Source organism: Leiobunum rupestre, chromosome 7, assembly GCF_980474605.1.
Source record: "Leiobunum rupestre chromosome 7, qqLeiRupe1.1.hap1, whole genome shotgun sequence".
Classification (NCBI taxonomy): Eukaryota; Metazoa; Arthropoda; class Arachnida; order Opiliones; family Sclerosomatidae; genus Leiobunum; species Leiobunum rupestre.
In genome coordinates, this window is record NC_143390.1 from 15,324,936 (window position 1) to 15,344,343 (window position 19,408).

General features: G+C 39.8%; 3 protein-coding genes across 3 annotated transcripts; 1 reads left to right on the forward strand and 2 right to left on the reverse strand.

Annotated features, from left to right (window-relative positions):
- Position 1: 1 nt before the first annotated feature.
- On the reverse strand, positions 2 to 11,840 carry LOC149934887 (histone acetyltransferase KAT6B-like). Its single transcript, XM_090180564.1, has 9 exons — positions 11,806 to 11,840; positions 10,633 to 10,833; positions 10,107 to 10,573; positions 8,943 to 9,123; positions 6,076 to 6,188; positions 3,558 to 3,639; positions 3,298 to 3,493; positions 3,117 to 3,234; positions 2 to 531 (listed from the first exon to the last, which is right to left on the reverse strand). Exons 2-9 carry the CDS (start codon positions 10,820 to 10,822, stop codon positions 391 to 393), a joined length of 1,488 nt encoding a protein of 495 aa, XP_090036690.1. The 5' UTR covers positions 10,823 to 10,833; positions 11,806 to 11,840; the 3' UTR covers positions 2 to 390.
- LOC149934888 (uncharacterized) lies at positions 11,207 to 16,923 on the forward strand. Its single transcript, XM_090180563.1, has 11 exons — positions 11,207 to 11,732; positions 12,547 to 12,770; positions 14,221 to 14,456; positions 14,860 to 15,123; positions 15,474 to 15,654; positions 15,716 to 15,828; positions 15,886 to 15,967; positions 16,032 to 16,151; positions 16,215 to 16,338; positions 16,396 to 16,537; positions 16,598 to 16,923. The coding sequence occupies exons 1-11, from the start codon at positions 11,623 to 11,625 to the stop codon at positions 16,745 to 16,747; spliced, it is 1,746 nt and encodes a 581-aa protein (XP_090036689.1). The 5' UTR covers positions 11,207 to 11,622; the 3' UTR covers positions 16,748 to 16,923.
- LOC149934889 (cytochrome b-c1 complex subunit 7-like) lies at positions 16,921 to 17,682 on the reverse strand. Its single transcript, XM_090180565.1, has 4 exons — positions 17,522 to 17,682; positions 17,392 to 17,457; positions 17,157 to 17,323; positions 16,921 to 17,093 (listed from the first exon to the last, which is right to left on the reverse strand). Exons 1-4 carry the CDS (start codon positions 17,547 to 17,549, stop codon positions 17,013 to 17,015), a joined length of 342 nt encoding a protein of 113 aa, XP_090036691.1. The 5' UTR covers positions 17,550 to 17,682; the 3' UTR covers positions 16,921 to 17,012.
- Between the last annotated feature and the right edge of the window lie 1,726 nt (positions 17,683 to 19,408).

The following is a 19,408-nucleotide window of genomic DNA, read 5'->3' on the forward strand; positions in this document are numbered from 1 at the left end:
ATCTCGTTTTGTATTTTATTTTGCAACATAATTATTTAATACAAGGCACGGGTGCGCAATTTCAATATTACAAAAAATAATTTTTTTTTTAAATATTGTAATGATGGTGAAATTTCAAGGTATTTTCATAATACCAGGCGCGTTTTGTCAGGTACTTTTATGTCTGCACTTCAGACCAAAAAATAATAAACTTTGTCTAAAATCAAACTAATACCCATTCTGCGCAATACAATTCTTTTGGCGAATTTTACTTAATTATGTGGGTGCAAGATCATAATTGCTAAATGGTGCCTGTTGACATATTTAATACCGGTTACAAAGAGATTCACTCAATTTGTGGTGAATATTAGGCCAGTATTTAAAAAGTATCACAAGGTTTCATGAGATAGGTCAGGACTGTAGTCCGGAACCAAGGAAAAGTTGTAGTCGTTCCACGTGTTTGTATATTTTGAGTGCTGGACCCAAACGAATAGAAAGGGCCGTCAGAACGTCACTGCGCTTCATAAGTAACAACGATTTTCCGTCGATTTCCTTGAATTAGAAATGAAATAATTACTTAGCGATTGCCCGTGTAAATTCAGCCAAATTTAGTTATATTTCGCGCTTAAACGTCACCTGATTGACCACTAAACATCTCATAAATAGACGAATTACCGACGAATATCACTGTTAGTTTATAATTAAGTCTTAACAATAATGTATTTATTGACACCATAAGTCTATAATATTGTTTTATAAGTTTGTCACTTTAGGAAATATTTTACTGAGAACTAGAAACGGAGTCACTTCGTCACCAGAAGAAAATCTCCCCCTAGCTAGGCGCGGTCAAAGGCTACATGTGACGCGTTAGCAAGCGGACGCAAAACAGCGACGAAATCCGTTATGCAGTCTGTCTTGTGAATAGCTCTCAGTAAAACTTTTGCATGTTAAGAATAGGAAGCGTCACACTTATGTAATAATCTTATATACTTATGTTGACACTTAAGGAGAATGACCATTTTGAGTTGCTTCTAATCCCCTCATGCCTCCTTCCCTTTAAAAAAAAACACAAATTGGCCAGGTATCCCATTGGTTCCCTAGAACTAACGTCTTCCGACGCGCTTGAAGCACACACTGGTGACGTTTTCCTTCCTTCCCCACTCACATGTTTCGGATCGTTCAACATAGTCATGTTTCTTTTCGCCTGTTCTCGGACTAAAAGTGTACTCTTTTTACCCTAAAACGTTTTATTCGCCTGTTCCGGGGATTAAAATTACTTCGGCCCATAAACTATTCGCTTCTTCCGGAGTATTAGGGCTACTCTTTTTACTCCTTCTGAAAAGGAGGTGTAAAGGAGAAAATCGGATATTGTAACCTGCTAACCAGAATTTATCTGCTAAAAGGTCAGAGGCAGCCATTTTAGAAAAACGTTTTTACTCCGACTCAAACTATTCGCCACCACAGAATCGGAGTAAAATGGCGTCATAGCCTTACTCTTCTTACCCTACTCCGAAACAAGCGAAAAGAAACCACCTAGTATTAACATTAATAAATACATTAGCAGTATAATCCTTTCAAATATGTACACCAATTACAGGTATACGAAATTGGGTACTGATTTAGTGTAACCGGTACTGCGTTCAGTAACTCTAAAAAGCTCAGCGCTGAGCTTAACGGTCAGCGTTTTTTGACATCACGTTGCCCGTCCGTTGAGCATTGAAGTCATCGTTTTTTGAGCAGGGCTGCGTTCAACAACTATCAACGGAGAAAAACCGTTGAGTTATCATTGAGTTCTTTTAATCAACGCTACGTCACAAAAATCTAAAAGTTGTTGTACGATTTATAGTTCGCTGACTTAACGAACAAAATATCGTCTGCTACCCCTACTTTAACTTTGTCGAATGACGTCACGACACCGATGAGCAACGGAAAAACCATCTCGCTCAGCCGATGTTTCCGCTGAGTCTCCGATGATCAACGTGACGTCAAAACCGGAAGTCAAAAAACCCGTTCAACAAAAAACCGCTGACCGTTGAGCTTTTTTAGAGTTGTTGAACGCAGCCCCCGTTATTCCGTTGCTCAACGGTCACGTGACGTCGCAGCACGGAGTAAGGCTAGCTGCAGACGATGTTTAACAAAATTTACAACAAGCGTAGAAAGCGTTCAACAAGATCCTACGTCACGTTAGCAACGGTCTCAACGAAAATAATTTTCAGATACTTCGTTGAGAGTTACTGAACGCAGCCCGGTAGTTGTCGTGTAATCAGTTACGTACATAGAAATCTCATAGGTAACTAGAATGCTGGCGCCTACGGCCGAGCTTGACGCCAGTTCGCCTTGAACCTTTAGCCAATGAGAGGCCGTAGAGTGGTTCCGCCAAGGAGGATAATAATCCTCCTTGTATCCGCTACTATAGCGGGAGATAGCTGACGTCATTCTCTCTGGTGACATTAAATTCTTGGCAGAACCACTCTGAGATCTGGCTATCGTCTGCCACGGCGTTTGGCCCATTTGCCAGTTACACGGCAGCATTCTAGTTACCTATGAGATTTCTATGGTTACGTAATAACTTTAGTACAGTCAAAGCTACTGGCTTGTTCACCGATTACGGGCAGTAATCAGCCCCGCGTTTTTCGGGGATATCAGATTAATTCATGAGGCCTAATACGTTATCTTTGCCTCGTGGTGAGCATGCAGGAAGACGAGCTGAGGCATAGACTCGGCGCCTGATAACATTTATGTTCATAAATTACCCTTCAATGTCAAATATATAGCTTGTCTTACCACGACCGTACTTACGGTGCATTATACTGCCAAAACTGTTGTCAATGTTCTGGAACCATAAGAGGATTCTATGGAAACTAGTATTTGTTATTAAGTTTCGTATGTTTCTCGTTAGTGGCGCTAATTTTTGGGTCAATAATTAATTCGAGTAAAGGCCCAAACACACATACGGTTCGCAAGCGATTTCGCCTGCGAATTTTCGCGGACGCGCCCATGCGTCATGACTTCCATTCTATTTAAGTCACGTGACGCGACGCAATTTGCCAGCGAAATTTCGCGCGCGAAGGCTATGTGTGCATCCGCCTTAACAGATACACTTAATTATAAATTTTTGATATCGGCAATTCTATTACCTGGTCCCTGAAAGCCCTGGCTTGTTCCGGAAAACCCACTTTCGCTACAAATCTCTCGACATCTTCTACTGTCCAATAAGTGGCGTCCGGAATGAATTGCGGGTAATTCTCCAAGAACCTTCGAGAATTAAATTAAATATCATAAAAGTCGCGAGACATCCACAAGGAAACGCCATCTTACCCGTCAGGCGTTAGACATTGTTCGTTTTCTTCTTCGATTTGGTTGGGACTACTTTGGTCCGTTCCCGAGTCGGGCTCTGCATTTTGCTGGTCACTCGAAAAACGGGCCATAGCCGTTTCGGGTTGCTCTTCTTTGTTGGTGATTGGGTCTGGTTCGATGGACAGCTCCGCCGCGCATTCTTGACATGCCCATTTACCTAAGCGTAAGAGACCACACTCGTCATACAAATCATGTTAACCCCTGGGAGAAAACGTGCTTACCTGAAGGTTGCTCGATTACTCTCGGGTTGTGGCAGCTCATGTGATAACCTTTGTCGCAGAAATCGCAAAATAGCATAGTTTCCTACATATTTTATCACTTTAAGATTTTTTGAGTATACGCGTAAGTAACGAAATAACCATTTAATGCTTGGTTTTCACTAGCGTGCGTCATAAGGCATTTTTCTTATTATTTACGCGCGTGAAAACGATTGTAACCCCGCTAGTGGAAACCAAGCTTAAGATGGGCATAACACCCACGCGGCCGCAAACAGTTTATCAAACCATGAATGTATTCATTTCAATCATGAATATATATTTTTACCGTCTGGAGCTAGGATGGGCGGGAGAGTTTCGTTTGACCGACTTCTCATTTGGCCGACCACAAAATACACGTTACGCCGACTGCACATTTGTCCGACTGAGAAGTCGGCCAAATGGACAGTCGGTCAAATGGACTGATCATTTGGCCGACTAAAAATTTGTCCGACTGCTTATGTGACCGACTACTCGTTTGGCCGACTACTCGTTTGGCCGACTACTCGTTTGGCCGACTACTCGTTTGGCCGACTACTCGTTTGGCCGACTACTCGTTTGGCCGACTACTCGTTTGGCCGACTACTCGTTTGGCCGACTACTCGTTTGGCCGACTACTCGTTTGGCCGACTACTCGTTTGGCCGACTACTCGTTTGGCCGACTACTCGTTTGGCCGACTACTCGTTTGGCCGACTACTCGTTTGGCCGACTACTCGTTTGGCCGACTACTCGTTTGGCCGACTACTCGTTTGGCCGACTACTCGTTTGGCCGACTACTCGTTTGGCCGACTACTCGTTTGGCCGACTACTCGTTTGGCCGACTACTCGTTTGGCCGACTACTCGTTTGGCCGACTACTCGTTTGGCCGACTACTCGTTTGGCCGACTACTCGTTTGGCCGACTACTCGTTTGGCCGACTACTCGTTTGGCCGACTACTCGTTTGGCCGACTACTCGTTTGGCCGACTACTCGTTTGGCCGACTACTCGTTTGGCCGACTACTCGTTTGGCCGACTGCTCGTTTGGCCGACTACTCGTTTGGCCGACTACTCGTTTGGCCGACTACTCGTTTGGCCGACTACTCGTTTGGCCGACTACTCGTTTGGCCGACTACTCGTTTGGTCGACTACTCGTTTGGTCGACTACTCGTTTGGCCAAACTCGTAGTTTAGGACAGGCTTTAGCATAAGAGTCGGCCAAATGAGCAGTTGTTCAAATGAGTAGTCGGCCATATGGTCTGCTCATTTGGCCGGCTGAAAAGTCGGCCAAATGGGCATTCGGAAATATGAGCAGTCGGCCAAATGCACCCCACCCGGATGGGCGGTGTCTTTTTGCGTTTTACATTATCACTTGAGCCAATCAGGAGCAATGCGTTTCTTGTTGGCTCGATCTCCAAAACGTTTCCCTAATTGCGCGTTTTAACGCGTGAAAAAATTACCCGTAGTCTTGGTTCCCACTAGCCTGCGTAACGGACACACCAACGTTATGAAGCTTAAAGGGCAACGCAAGTGGTCACGCAGGGGGGGAACTATGTTTTCTTCAACAAGCCGTAAGTAGGTTTTCCAAGGATGATTTTATACAGCGCGAAAGCCTTATTCTCCTTGGTGTAGCCATGTGGCGCAATTTCGCTCTCATTCGCGAATTTTTCGATTTTCTTCGCTGAGTTAGCTCGCAATCAACGAACCCAGGAATTTAGGCCTAGCTTAACTTATTTATTATGGAGAAAAGAACTGGGTTAGTTTCCGAGAGTTGGACTTTGATATTTTCGATTTAACAATGTTTTGGAATAAAATTATTTGTGAATTGAATATTTTTAATAATGGAAGTTGAAACATTAGGCCTTGGACGCGGTAAATCTCTGCCGCTAGCCTCACATTGGATTAAGAAAATTCAACACCACACACACTCCTATATCCCGTCTCCCTTAACAATTTCCCTATCATTATACCCCGACAGAATATTTATCTTTTTTTATTACATTTATTTTGTAGAAGTTTAGGATCCGATTTATCGGTAAGCACGGAGACTTCACTTTCCTCGGCCATTTTCGCGACTAAAGAATGGATTTTGCGTAAATACCGCGAGAGGCGCATTTATACAAAATAAATTCGGCAAATATGGTTCTGGTTTTTTTACAGAGGGAAAGGCTATGGCAGATAGCGCATGCGCAGTCTTTCTTTTTATCTATAAGATAATTTACCCCCCTGCATGGTCACTTGCGTTGCCCTTTAATTCTTAGAAATGAAACTAGCCAAGTTTGAGCCCCTCCTATCCTAGCAACTGAGGACAGACCACCCAGAGCAGTTCAATATCAATGGATGAAATAGATATTTACGGTGAGACCAGCGGCTGCCTAAGCAAAATTTGGTCACGGCCCCATGGGATTTGACCCACGTGGATGATGAATGACGGGTTATTTTCAAATTAAAAACTATGGCTATGACGTTACTTATGGAAATGATACGAAGAATGGGTCTAAAACGTACCGCGTTTTCGGAATCGCCACAGACGGTACAAGTCTTGCAGTTGATGCATTGCCAGGGCGCCAACTTGGTTCGAATGGCCAATTCCGTTCCGTAATCCATACATGTCGGATGGGCTACGATATATTACATTTCAATTAAGTTTCGAACATTCGTGTTTTATTGACATCTACAATAAGTTTTTCTAAATTACCGGTACTGTAAAAATACCGTACGCCTGTTTGTTTAACTCCCTTGCCTCAACAGCAAACATCGTTGAGTACCGACAAAGATAATATAATATAAAACTCGTACCCTTGATTCGAAATCAGAAAGCTTTCGGATTGACGGTTTTGCATGGAAGCGTTTATGGTGGCCTCGATTGGTCGCTGTATTGTCCAATGACGGCCAGCTTTGATGACGCGCTGTTGCGCGGACAGCAGCGCGTCATCAAAGTTGGCCGTTATAGGACTCTGGCAGCTAGGAGCAACAAACACAAGGAGAACGCAGCTAGCCTTTAAACACGCTAAAGAAGGGTTGTGTACGAATTTCATTGGACGAGCGTCACGAGCCTTTACGATGAACGTTTTACGGGCGGGGGGGGGGACAATTTACGAATTTTCCCCTTCCGACGGCAACAGGCGCTAAAGCGTCTAGCCAATGAAAAACACACGAAAATCCACGACTTTTGACGGGTTGCGTTCTCCTTGTGTGGGGTGTTGTGTTTGTTGCTCCTAGCTGGCAGCGACCGATGGAGGCCGAGATTTTTTAGGTCACGTGCTGGAAGTAGGTAAACGCTTCGTTACAAAACCGTCAATCGGAATTCGAATCTAGGGTACGAGGTTTACATTATCTTTGGTACCGACGACCGCTTGCGTGTTATACCAGAAGTTTATAATAACCGTATTCGGTGGGTAGTAGCTAACTTCTTAATCCACCCATGCAAAAAAAGGAATACGCCCTTTTTACCGCAATGAATACAGAAATAACTTCGCGATAATGTACTAATTAATAACAACAAAAGTAGCATAGGACCCAAAAGTGTGTCAGCTGTACCTTCGCGCCTATTAACATTTCTTGCGAGACCTATAGACTGCATAACCTACTAGTTGGAATAGTAGTAGCAACTTCATATTTAGTCTTTAGGCTGGCGCGATTTTCTCTCTTCGATTTACTCGCCCGAAGACATACGTTCTAAAACGCCTCACTCGGCGGCGCTAGAGTACCTCGATTTTGATGACGTATTTTCCGACCCCCCTTCGTTTCCCTGTTTTACTTTGCGACAAACTCTCATTAACTACTATACCGTTCTGACACACTTTTGGGTCTTATGCTACTTTTGAAAACAAGAATAAATTCAGGTACCTAAGAATGGGGCAATAACATTAGCCTCTGGTACCATCGTCGCTTCGAAGATTCGTCTGCTTTATAATCACAAACGTAATCATAGATAATGATCGTCTGTGTGAAAGAGAGTGTTACTAAAAATGGAAAGCAGACGATCTTTCGCTACAAAGTATGTGAGGTTAAAATCTGTGCAGTCTCACATTCTTAAGTACATAAATAAATATTTACGAATACTCTTTGTAGTCTACTAGATGGTAGTATTATCAGATTTCTCGAATTCTTATAACTATGCTCCGTGAATTGTTTATAGCGTCAGCGCTGAAGTTACAGTCCGTCAAAGGGATTCAAGAAGGGTTACCCCCCGATGGGCTTTATTATAAACTTCTGGATGCACGTTTAGAAGAAATATGCCTCACTAACGAGGAGAACCAGAGGTGATTATCACCGATTTTGTTGAAACTAGGTGGGTATGTAGACCTTATGGTAACATAAAATTTCACCAAGGGAAAAGTTGCAATGGGCATTATTTTTGCCATGGTAACCGAAAATGTTTTTGACAACACAGTATGTGTATTTTCCCATTGAAAATAACATGGGAATCTGAGCACTTCTAAGGGTCCCCCCCCCCTTGTGAAAAATTTTAAGAAAAATGGAAATTTCAAAACAAAAAAATAGATCAAAATTGACAAATTGAATTAATTTTATGATATTTTGATGAATTTTGGTCAATTTGATCAAAATATGTAAAATTTGATCAGAATCGAAATATAAAGATAAAAAAGTTGTATTTGCCAACTAATCGCCAAATCGACAGTAATAAATGAATTTGATCAAAATTAATCAAATGGAATTAAGTTGTTTGAATTGGATCAAAATTAATCATTTTAATTAAAATTGGTAAAATTTTATTAAATTTGATTATTTACCTAAAATCGGTATAACTTGATAAAACCGATATATTTTATCAAATTTTGCATAAAATTTGATCAATTTGATCAATGTGATTAAAAATTGATCAGAATCGACAAAATGGAGAAAGGCGAAAGATAACGTTTAAAAAAAATTAATATTGACCATTTTATCACCAAATTGATTTTAATAAATTAGTTTTATCAAAATATCATACAATTAATTTCATTTGTCGATTTTGATCAATTTTTTTTTGGTTTTGAAATTTTTCATTTTTTTGAACTTTTTCACAGGGCCCTTAGAAGTGCTCAGATTCCCATGTTAATTTCAATGGGAAAGTATACATACTGTGTTGTCAAAAACATTTTCGGTTGCCATGGCAAAAATAATGCCCATTGCAACTTTTCCCTTGGTGAAATTTTATGTCTACATACCCACCTAGTTTCAACAAAATCGGTGATAATCACCTCGGGTAGTCTCCTCACCAATATTATTTACAAATCAAGAAATTAGCGGAAACTGTCATGGCGTCCACTTTAAAAGCCACGGCTTTGACGTCTAGCGCGACTACCAAAATATCCTAATTGAATCTTGAACGTTATGGTTCTTCAAACGCGCGTATCTTCTACCATTACCTTTAGCGGAACAGTCCTTGCAGACCAATAAGTCTTCAATTTCGCCCCTCTTATTCTCATTGGAGCCCTTTTGACAGAAATCGCATTTGCCTTCGGTCGTCGCTGTCGTGGGCGCTGTTTCGAACCAATCCTTTTTCACTATCGACGAGTGCGAAACATATTTATTTCCTCTTTTGGCTTTCTAAACAGAAAAATAATTATAATCAATATATCGGACGCAAAAATATCGTGGCCCAATCTCGAAGTGTGACTGCTCTTCGAATACCGGAAGAACCCATTAGGGCTTTTAAAGGGACACGATATCGTCGTTTTGGTTTACTAATTTAATTAATTTAATACCATGGTAATGGGGAAATCGATGAATAAATATTGCTCAATATCAATCAACGCTTTAGCGACATCTTTCGGTGAATAAAAACATCGAGTGCTAAATAGGTCGTTCGTTACCAATTTTGTTGAGAGATAATTGCTGTTTTACGTGGCTATTAACGACTATATAGCCTTTACCGTAATGTTTATTGTACTAACACGACGATAGTACAACCACTAATGTAATTAATATAATTAAAAATTGCGTAACAGTTTTTTAAACGAGCTTTTTTAGGAATTGGCCGAGAAAAAAAACCGGTCAATAAAACTCAAGATTACCTTGTTTATCAAGCGGGCTCTTTTTAACTTTCCACTTTGCATAGGGCATTGATGAAATTTACCTACGTCGGTAATAACTTATATAACGAATGTAGATTAGGGGAAGGGGAGAGACTTTATATCGAATTTATTGAAGGCGAATTGCTTATGGGATATTGCCGTAAATGAGAAGTTTAATCGGCGAATATTTTTCTGGAAACCGAGAGAGAGAGAGAGAGACGTTTCGTTCTCTCTCTCTACTTCTGCGAACCTTTATCGCAGCGTAATATTTCTACATTTACGTTTCTGCTTCGTACAAGCTTCAGCAGCACAGTGGCGTCGGCCCCTCCCCGTCACGCGCCGCTTTTACTCCGTCCGCGGGCTCCTCCCCAATCCCCAGAATGGAGGCTTTTCCGCAAGTATAGTAATTTGGCGCCAAAGAAAGACTGTTTTGAGAGCGACTTTACGGGTTTCCGATATTCTAATCCCCCCGTAATACGTAAGGTTGTTTTAGTTTTATTTAGCGGTATCGCTTACCCTTAAGACTTGGCACATTTCCGGTGGAAAAAATGCTTCTGGTAAAAATCGAAAGATGCCGCTAGTATCGAAACGACCCACTTCGAAGTAGTTTTCTTCTCCCTGATTGGTCAAAGATCCGGACAAATTCTGCCTGAAATGGTCCCAATTGGCCGGGTAGTGGTCCTGGAATATGTCCATGTCCTCTAAATCACCCAAATATAGGCTGTAGGACAGCAGAGTCGTTGAGAATGGTCCACTGATAGTAGGGGTCGTCGTATAGGGGTCACTTTGGTATATTTTTGGGATGGGGTCAGGACTGTCGTTGGTTGCGGTTATTGGCGAATTCTCTTGGCTAATACTTTTCTTAACCGCAACTTTGGGACGCTTTGAACTTGTAAATGTGTGGTTTTCGCAAACAAACTCTTCACCCAGTTTCGTTACTTTCGTCATTTTAAGTTTTAACGCGTTCCTATAACTCTCTACTTCTGATTGAAAAAATAAAATAATTAGGAAATCTTCATCGTCCTGGAACGATAAGACGTACCTTTATTTTCCATTTTGACCACCTTCCCAACTTCGACCAACTTCTTGACGACACGCCGTGTCACTTTCGATTTCAGTCCAAATTTGCGTCGTACGAAACGGCAAAGTTGGCTAATTCCCGGTTGGCTTTCGTTTTTAGTCATCCGGTCAATCGCTCGCATGACCATTTGCTCGTTATCCGCACCAGACATTTTCAACGGTTCTATAATTCAATTTATTTTATACGGTATATACTGACTCAAAAATATTATATTTATCAGCTACGAATTGCTTTACCCTTTATTAAACCTCTTATATATTTTGACGCGCCATTTTAGACGAGATTATTTTCGTTGCGCACACAATTATATCGTTATTTGTACATTTAATACTTTATGAAAATAATCATTTTCTATCTTCGGAAGAATGTTTCTCGCACACGCGTTTTATATTTGTTCGAACATTTTCCCGCGTGCGCATGCGCCGCCGAAGGTTTTGCCGCGTGGGTCTTTTGAAAAGAGCGTTTTCGGAAAAAGCCGCAAAGCGAAGAACGGGAAAACCGGGCGAGTGGGGGGAGAGGGGGGATTAGTTCGTAGGCTGAATAGAATGGGGAGAGCGTACCATTTTCGCGCGCGTTTTTGATAAGAATAAAGAGAAATTGTGCTAGGATATACTCGCGTAAATTAGCGGTGTTCTTTTTCTAACAAATTTAAAGAAATATCGCGTTTCTACTGGACTAGGAAGTAATAACTGTAGCCGAATTAGTTAATTTACCTAAGAGAACGTTTTCACCGATTTTAGTTTGTTACGAGGATAATTGTTGCGTTATCCGGCTGGGTTTAGCCTAGGCTATTCCAAAGAAGCGGCTGGAAGTTCAGAACGAGGCGCGGTACATTTCGCTAGTTTTAGCGGCTGTACGGGAGAGCGGTCCCTCGGATACTAGGAAATTGTATTCGCGACAGTTTTTTCGGAGTTACTCATCTCAAGTTCGGAACTTTTAACGAATGCAAAGATGCCTAAAACGGAAGACTTTAAGAATGTAATTTTGAACGCAATCGACACGCTGAGGCAAAGGAAAGCTCGTCCAGATTTGCAACATATTTTCCAGTTCTTGGAAAGAAGGTACTAATTTTTGTTTCTTGTAGATTTTTAGTGGAGTCCATGTAAATATTATGTAATCTACGTAAAAAAAAACCTCTCGATAGTGTTTTCGTCGATTTACGTCTATATTTCACAGCCATTTCGCTTTCCCGACACGCTGCTACACCAGGGGTCGACATCCTTTACCTCTCCTAGCCTCCTTGTTCGAAAAGATCTTGACCACTGACCCCACGTGTTTGCCCTTAGGCCTCTAGGTATTTTCCCAATCGTTGGCATTTTATCCCCCCTCCCCTCAGGGGCCCATATGAAGATATACCAAAGTAGAATTTTAGAAATACACAGCGGGGAGGTATAATCGCAATGGGACCATAAAGGTTAAATGACCCTGAAAAGTGAAAACGTGCCAGTCTCATTTTACTTTTATCAGAAGTATATGATATCTATTACGAGATAAGTATCCATCTCCAAATCCCTAGTATTTTTCATAATACGTTTCGGAAGAAAAAATAGTGCGGGGATAAATATATCGTATAGAGTAATTTCACTTCGTATCTTCGACTATGGCACCATTTTGTGCGGGTTTTTTTTTCTCTATGCGAAAAAGCATGGATGACGTCGTGTCGCGTGCGACTGAAATCACTGAATACTAACTTTTAGAACTATTACAAAGTTAAAATATGGTTTTTACTACAATGGAGTGTAAATTGAAAATTTTACATCGTTAGACGGAATAGTACAGGCGGGAAATTAGCTCCCATTGGAAAATGTACATGTTCTGTTTTACTGGACTAGATATTACAACCTTTATATATTACCCATTATAAATTATTTTTAGATGTGGCTACACCGAAGTGCAAGTGAAGAGCTACTTGGATGCCTTACTTGAAACGGAAACAATCATTAAGGTGGACTACAAGGGTAATATCAGCTACCGCAACATGGAAAAATGGCCCGGCCGTTTTAACTATAGACTCAAACATCAAGACACAAACACCGCCGAGTTATCTGACATTTTAGTGAATGCGACTAAGGCAGCTATCGAAGCTACCAATCCTAACTGTAAGTTAAATATGATTATGTAGGGTTGCGCCAAATATTGGGTTACACCGAATATTCGAGTCGTCGAATCGAATAGACGTTGAAAATGTTGCCGAATATTCGTTTTCGGTGAAAATGTTTGGTATTGCAAAACTGGTCGAATAATCACGAGGTTTTTCTTGGCTGTTGAGTTTCAAGGTCGTGGATAGAGACGCATGGTGGTGTCGTGCTGATTAGTCACCTATATTAGGTCTCTTAAGCCAGGTTCTCACTTACCCCTAAAATCGCAAAACCAGCGTGAGAAATTGCTTCCTGTTGGTTCGGGAAGCAACTCGTACAAGTCGGTTCGCTTAGAATCGCTTTCAAAACGACAAGGCGGGGAAGTAAATTTGCTCGTATTTTCCAAAATAATGGGAATAAAATTCTTAATAATGTACAATAATATTACTTTTGTATAGTAAACATCAAAAGTGGATATCCACTTTTGGTAAACATGATTAACTAATGGTTTTGGGATACATTTTAGTCGAGATTTTAGTATTTTCAAAATTGACGGCTTTTAAAATTCATTTTGCGCGTGAAAATACCTCTACATGTTATGGTCAAAAAAGCACGCAAAGAAGGCTGTGTGCCCAAGACATGTACCGGTAGTGTCGCGCGCTAAAACGTCATTTCAAAATCCGTCAATTCTGGTTAAAATTTGAAATGACGTTAAGCCTTGGATATAACGAACCGGGGTGAAGCTTGGATTAATAAGCGATTTCGCGCGTGTGAACCACTGAACCAAGAGTTAGTGCGGTCAAAACTGGATGCATTCAAACCGACCTAAACTGGGTTTTAAGCACTAGTGTGACCGTGGTTATTGTCATTCTCCTTAAGTATAATTAAATAAATTATTGATAAATAAAATCCAACTACGTAGAATTATATACTATTCCAAATACTATTTGGTATTCGATCACTTAAAAGAGGGGTCGGACATTTACCAAAATCCCGTACGCTTTGTCTAAAATCGCAAAATCTTTTAACTCTCTCTATGGTAAATTAACATTGAAATCCCAAAATCACTTCAAAAAGTAATGATAAAATCGCCAAAATCTCTACGAAATCCTGAAATCCCGTACAAAATAATGGCAAGTGTCCGACCCCTCGGTTAAAAGGCCACATCGGCGTTTGAAAAATTCAGCCCGAATTAATAACGTGGTAGCAGATACGACCAATCCTATTATGGAAACCAACGCGTGAAACTGGTCAAATTCAAACGCCTATAAAATGTCTATAAATTTCTTATTTTGCCTATAATAAATTGGAGTGTTTCCTGTGGTCACCCTGCAAACTATTCGACATTTGAAATATTTGATTTAAAACAAATATTAGATATTCGATTCGATCTCTAAGAAATTGTATTTACACACCTTATGATTAGGTCAAAATTAAGTAATATTTTAATCCGCCTTGAAATTCCGTTTAGTTGGAACTGCAATGGTGGAAGGAGCGTCACTCGCATCCATCGAGCAGGTTTTGTTGAGTCAGCGTTTGTCTGGTAAATTTAACACCAGAACCCTGAGAATCGCATTGGATAGAGAGGTTGTTAGTGGAAAACGACTTAGTCGTCTACAAAATGGCAACTTCTTCCTTTTAACGGAAGCCAAAGAACTACAAGAATCAAATAATTTTAAGCTACAGACTCCATCGGATCACGACGAAGTATGTTACTGAACACCAGCCAACATTATTGCAAAATATTGGTGAACACAGGTTGCCAACTAAGCTGCTCTGCGGGATTTAATTGTAACAAATTTATGGGCACCCTAACTCTTGTTGGCTAAATTTTGATCAAGTCTTCAAGACTTAAGTTTAAATATTTAAATCAAATATTTTGTATACACATCATTTCAATTCAACAAAACTAAATCAAAATATCATTATTACTAATTTATTTAATGGAAATCTTTATATTTTGTAGCAGCCAAAATTACAAGTTATTTTATCTTAAACTGCTGTACTAACTAAAAACGGTTTTCTGCAACAAAGTTGGGCAAAAAAGTTGGCTGTGTGAATAGGCCGTAAGTACATCAATCTAGATGTTGTCTGACATTATGTATTTCAGAATCAGTCAAATCCTTCGTCGGAATATTCATCTTCAAACCTTGGTTCTGATGTTGACATCTTTATTTCACCCGAAAAGTCAAAGCTAACTCTAGTCAGAGATCCAAAAGAGAAACAGAGTTCGGAAGGGTTTTGCAGGCTATCCAACGGCCCATGGATCGCTTCGCAGCTTAAAGCGACGCCCTTATCTTCAACCGGAAATAATGCCAATATTGGGGACATAAGCCCATCAAAGAGACGTATTCGCGCTCCAAGTCAAAGGAAGGTTAGTTAGACCGTTTTAAATTTGGCGGGGTTTTCTTGGTTGAAAATTTTTTATTTCTGCGAAAGACGCCATCTAGTGCCGACGAGGTTCAATCGATTTAATATTGAAAGACCAGATTAATATTTTTACACCAGCTGTTTTACTGTTATAAATTGAAATTTTAATCAGTAATTGTATTATTTTAATTTAACTTTTACTATTATCATGCATGTATGAAATTTTTATTTATTTTATTACTTTCAAATATGCCTAGACCTAACTGTCAACCAAGAAAAGTATAAATATATTAGTGTTTAGTATTCATTTATTAAATCTTTAAATATTCTGAAATAATAAAAATTGTTTTACAGAGGTTTAAGAAATTTCACGGTCCAGATTTTCTTGAAACTTCAAGCTTACCTTCTTTAGACTGTATTGATGATATTCAAATTGAAGAAGAAATTAAATGTGATTATTGTCTGATGCCCGCCTCGTCAAATCCATCAGGCATACGTGAAGAATTACTAATTTGCAAGGATTGCAATGCCAAAGGTAATAATTACTGTTCAAAAGAGGGAAGCAAAAACCAACGCTAATATTTTTCTTTAAACAGCCCATCCATCGTGTATGGAATATAGTCCCGAACTTGCGTTGAAGTCTTATCAATATGCGTGGCAATGCATGGATTGCAAAATTTGCACAGTTTGTGAGGATGCGGAAGATGGGGTAAGGTTGTTATTTAATCAAGTAAGTAGGATTTGTATTAATGAGATTTGTAAATAGGAATGTATGCTGTTTTGTGACTCTTGCGATAAAGGATATCATATGAGCTGTCACAAGCCTAAAATAGTGGAAAAACCAATAGGTAAGATAAAAATAAATTTTTAATTTTTAGTCAATTATTTTCAAATTATTAAATTACTACTAAGGCAAATGGGTATGCTATCAATGTGTGGATGATCCTACACAAGAAACTAGCTCGGAGAATTCTGATGGAAAATCTGAAAATATGATGGCGTGTCGAAGCAAAGCAATAGATCAAGATAAAGGTAAAAAAATTAATTTCAAATAAATTTTTAATCTAAATGTGTTTTTTTTTTTGGTCAAATAAGTTGAAGAACTAGTTCCTACTGATTTACCTGGGCTTCCAACTCCATCAGACTCTCCAACTTCTGATATGGAAAGCAATGACTCTGACAATAAGGCTATGGCATCGCCCGAATCGAAAGAAAATGAGTAAATAATGTTAAGACATAGTTTATAGAAGTATTCTATAATTTCTTTTTCATACAGTGTTGTAGTTTTGGATAATACAAACAAGTTAGATGCCTATCCCCAAACCATTCCTGATGCCAAAGACTGGACAACGGATGACGTTGAAAAATTTCTGCTTCACATCGGATTCACTGAACAAGCAACTGTTTTTAGAGAACAAGTACTTTAAACTGATTTATATATTTTTAGGAATGATACTGAGCTATAAGTTTTTCTTTAGGAAATTGATGGAAAATCTTTGCTCTTAATGAAAAGATCCGATGTTTTGATGGGATTGTCTCTTCGGTTAGGCCCAGCTTTAAAGATTTACAACCACATTAAACGTTTACAATCTGGTTCAGGGGATGGCAAAATTCCTTTAGACAATTAATAACGTAATTTCCTTCAGTGGCAGCCAGTTTTATTTTTAACTAGTGCATTTCCTTATCGCAATATTTACACAATTGTGTAATCATGAAGTGTAAATTTTACTAGATTGAAACTAAGTGACTGTCTTTTAATGTTAAAAAGATCGATATTATATCCAATAAAGACACTTAAACATAATTATTACCTAATTTATTTCATAATTTTATAATTTACACACAAAGAACTGCGATATAGTGAAAAGTGTATGATGATATTGAGGTTTTTTTTTAGTGTGTGGTTTCCCATATTTCCTTCTCATTCATTTCTTTTTCAACCTGTGCAACAATTGGTGACAAATACCTGACATCCTTAAAGAAAAAGCCATTTTTAAATTTTTGTCTCAGTTTCTACAATTTTCTTATCTTTCTTACTTCCTCATATTTTGTCCATTGCTCCTTTGGCAAATAGTTATGAATGATGCTAGACTGCATAGCTCTCACTATTCTATATTGACGCTGGTCAATAACATCTTGTGGTAATCGTCGAAGAGCTTCTTTAACAGCTTCTGTTTCATACAAGCAATCATCGTGTAGTAAACCTAAGAAGGTAAACATTGTAAGGTTTTCTAATGTTCAGTAATATTATCCTACTCAATACAAATTGTACCATATTTATTATAACCACTAAGGTTAAACATAAACTTCCTCAATGGTGAATCATTCTTAGCAGCAGCTGCGTGTGAAATAAGTTTATTAGTACAAGTTTGGTAAATTGCATTACGGAATATTTAAAATACCCATTATCATCCTCGTTAATCGCACCATTTTTATAATCAAGAAATGTACTATTACAATGCTAAAACAGAAAAATGCCCTTCGAAGCAAACTTTCCTAACTTGACCTTTATAAAATGGCTCTGAAACAGCGTTGCCAGCTCCTGAAAATCAAATCTTTACTGAACAACGGCCAACTTTGATCTCTCGCGCTCACTCAAGGTTCAAGGTTCAAGGTTTTATTTCTGACTTGTACCCATAGATATAGGGTACTTATATAAAGGTCTAGATAAAATATTTCAAAGGGAGTGAATACGGAGGTGACAGCTAGCAGAAACGCGTAATTTCTGCAGGCGAGAGCCATTGTCTCCTGCTTAAAAATGATACCAAAAGTCACCAACAGATGGTGTCTAAAGACTACGGCCTGCGGAAAGGTCAAGCACTTAGTACTAAAATGCTAAGAGAGCTCGCGCTCTTGGTCACGTGCCTTCCTCGGTGTCTGCTAGGTGTCAATTCCGTATTTTATGTTAGGCTTAGACGCCCCGAAATTTATCTAGACCTTTATATACATTTCTTATATCTATGCTTGTACCAGAGCAAGGTTTATATAGAAATTTGTACAAGGGTACACCCATAGAAATCTCATAGGTAACTAGAATGCTGCCGTGTAACTGGCAAATGGGCCAAACGCCGTGGCAGACGAAAGCCAGATCTCAGCCAATCAGAGCTCAAAGAGTGGTTCTGCCAAGAATTTAATGTCACCAGAGAGAATGAAGTCACCTATCTCCCGCTATAGTAGCGGATACAAGGAGGATTATTATCCTCCTTGGCGGAACCACTCTACGGCCTCTCATTGGCTGAAGGTTCAAGGCGAACTGGCGTCAAGCTCGGCCGTAGGCGGCAGCATTCTAGTTACCTATGAGATTTCTATGAGTACACCCCTTTGAAACGGGGCGGAATCACCAAAATGGGAGCACAGTCGAAGAAAAAAAAACAAAAAACACACAAAACAATTCTTAACTTTACAGAGTTAAAAACACTTATATAATTTCGGGGTGCTTACTCTCCACATATAAACACTTAATCATCAGCCTCAAGAGCTGGACAGTATATAGCAAAACATGTTCAAAGTTTTTCATTGGTGAGCCACAAAGCTTACACACGGGAGAAGTACCAAAAAGCCGCTGATGGCACTCACCCGTTAGCAGAGCCCCCGACCTTGCATCAAAAAGCAAGCCGCTGGGCCAGGAACCATCATAGAAGTTTTCCGCCTGAGGTTTAGGTTTGACTTTGTATAGTGTCAAGCTTTCGTTAGAATGGACGGGTTTGAAGACTTTCGTGTCTCAGATACCTGAAGACTCTTGGTAGCATAGTGTGGCATCAGCAGAAGGTGACCAAGGTACTTGATTTTGCTAGCCGCCTCTCGGTCTTATATACTGCTCCAACCCATCTCTCCCTTGATGGCTGCATTGGCGGAAAAAGGCCCAGATGAGAGCGCAGCGCGTCCAACTTCTCTTTGGGCTGAATCCAAAGCCGTAATCAGTCCCTTAGGGAAACTGACTACCTCATTGGCATAGGTTAGGGCAGGCACCGCTATAGATTTCCACAATGTTCTTGCAACAGTGTATTTATTATAGGAATTCCCAGCCATATTCCTCACAGAACACTTTAAGCTCCTCGTCTTGTTCATTATCTTTTTCATATGGACCTCCAAGTAGTTTTCCCTATTGCAGAAGGTGACTCCCAGGTATGAATATCCATCCACAATTTTAATATCAGCCCCCTGCAGTACAAACTGGTAATCGATACAGGGCGGTTCACCAATTGTCTACCAAAGAGGAGTACTTTTAATTTCTCAGCACTAAACCGGAGGCCTCTGTCTGTGGAGAGCTTGGAACACTGGTCAAGCAG

Bases quoted from the DNA above. Each gene is read 5' to 3' on its own strand.
- LOC149934887 (XM_090180564.1), bottom strand. From the start codon at position 10,822: ATGTCTGGTGCGGATAACGAGCAAATGGTCATGCGAGCGATTGACCGG. The intron at 9,124-10,106 runs GTAAGCGATACC...TTTTCTGTTTAG, and splicing joins AAATGTGCCAAGTCTTAAGG to AAAGCCAAAAGAGGAAATAA. The intron at 6,189-8,942 runs GTAATGGTAGAA...AATATATCGTAG, and splicing joins CAAGGACTGTTCCGCTAAAG to CCCATCCGACATGTATGGAT.
- LOC149934888 (XM_090180563.1), top strand. From the start codon at position 11,623: ATGCCTAAAACGGAAGACTTTAAGAATGTAATTTTGAACGCAATCGAC. The intron at 11,733-12,546 runs GTACTAATTTTT...AATTATTTTTAG, and splicing joins TTCCAGTTCTTGGAAAGAAG to ATGTGGCTACACCGAAGTGC. The intron at 15,655-15,715 runs GTAATAATTACT...TTCTTTAAACAG, and splicing joins CAAGGATTGCAATGCCAAAG to CCCATCCATCGTGTATGGAA.
- LOC149934889 (XM_090180565.1), bottom strand. From the start codon at position 17,549: ATGGTGCGATTAACGAGGATGATAATGG. The intron at 17,458-17,521 runs GTATTTTAAATA...TTTCACACGCAG, and splicing joins ATTAACGAGGATGATAATGG to CTGCTGCTAAGAATGATTCA. The intron at 17,094-17,156 runs GTAAGAAAGATA...TTTTTCTTTAAG, and splicing joins AATGGACAAAATATGAGGAA to GATGTCAGGTATTTGTCACC.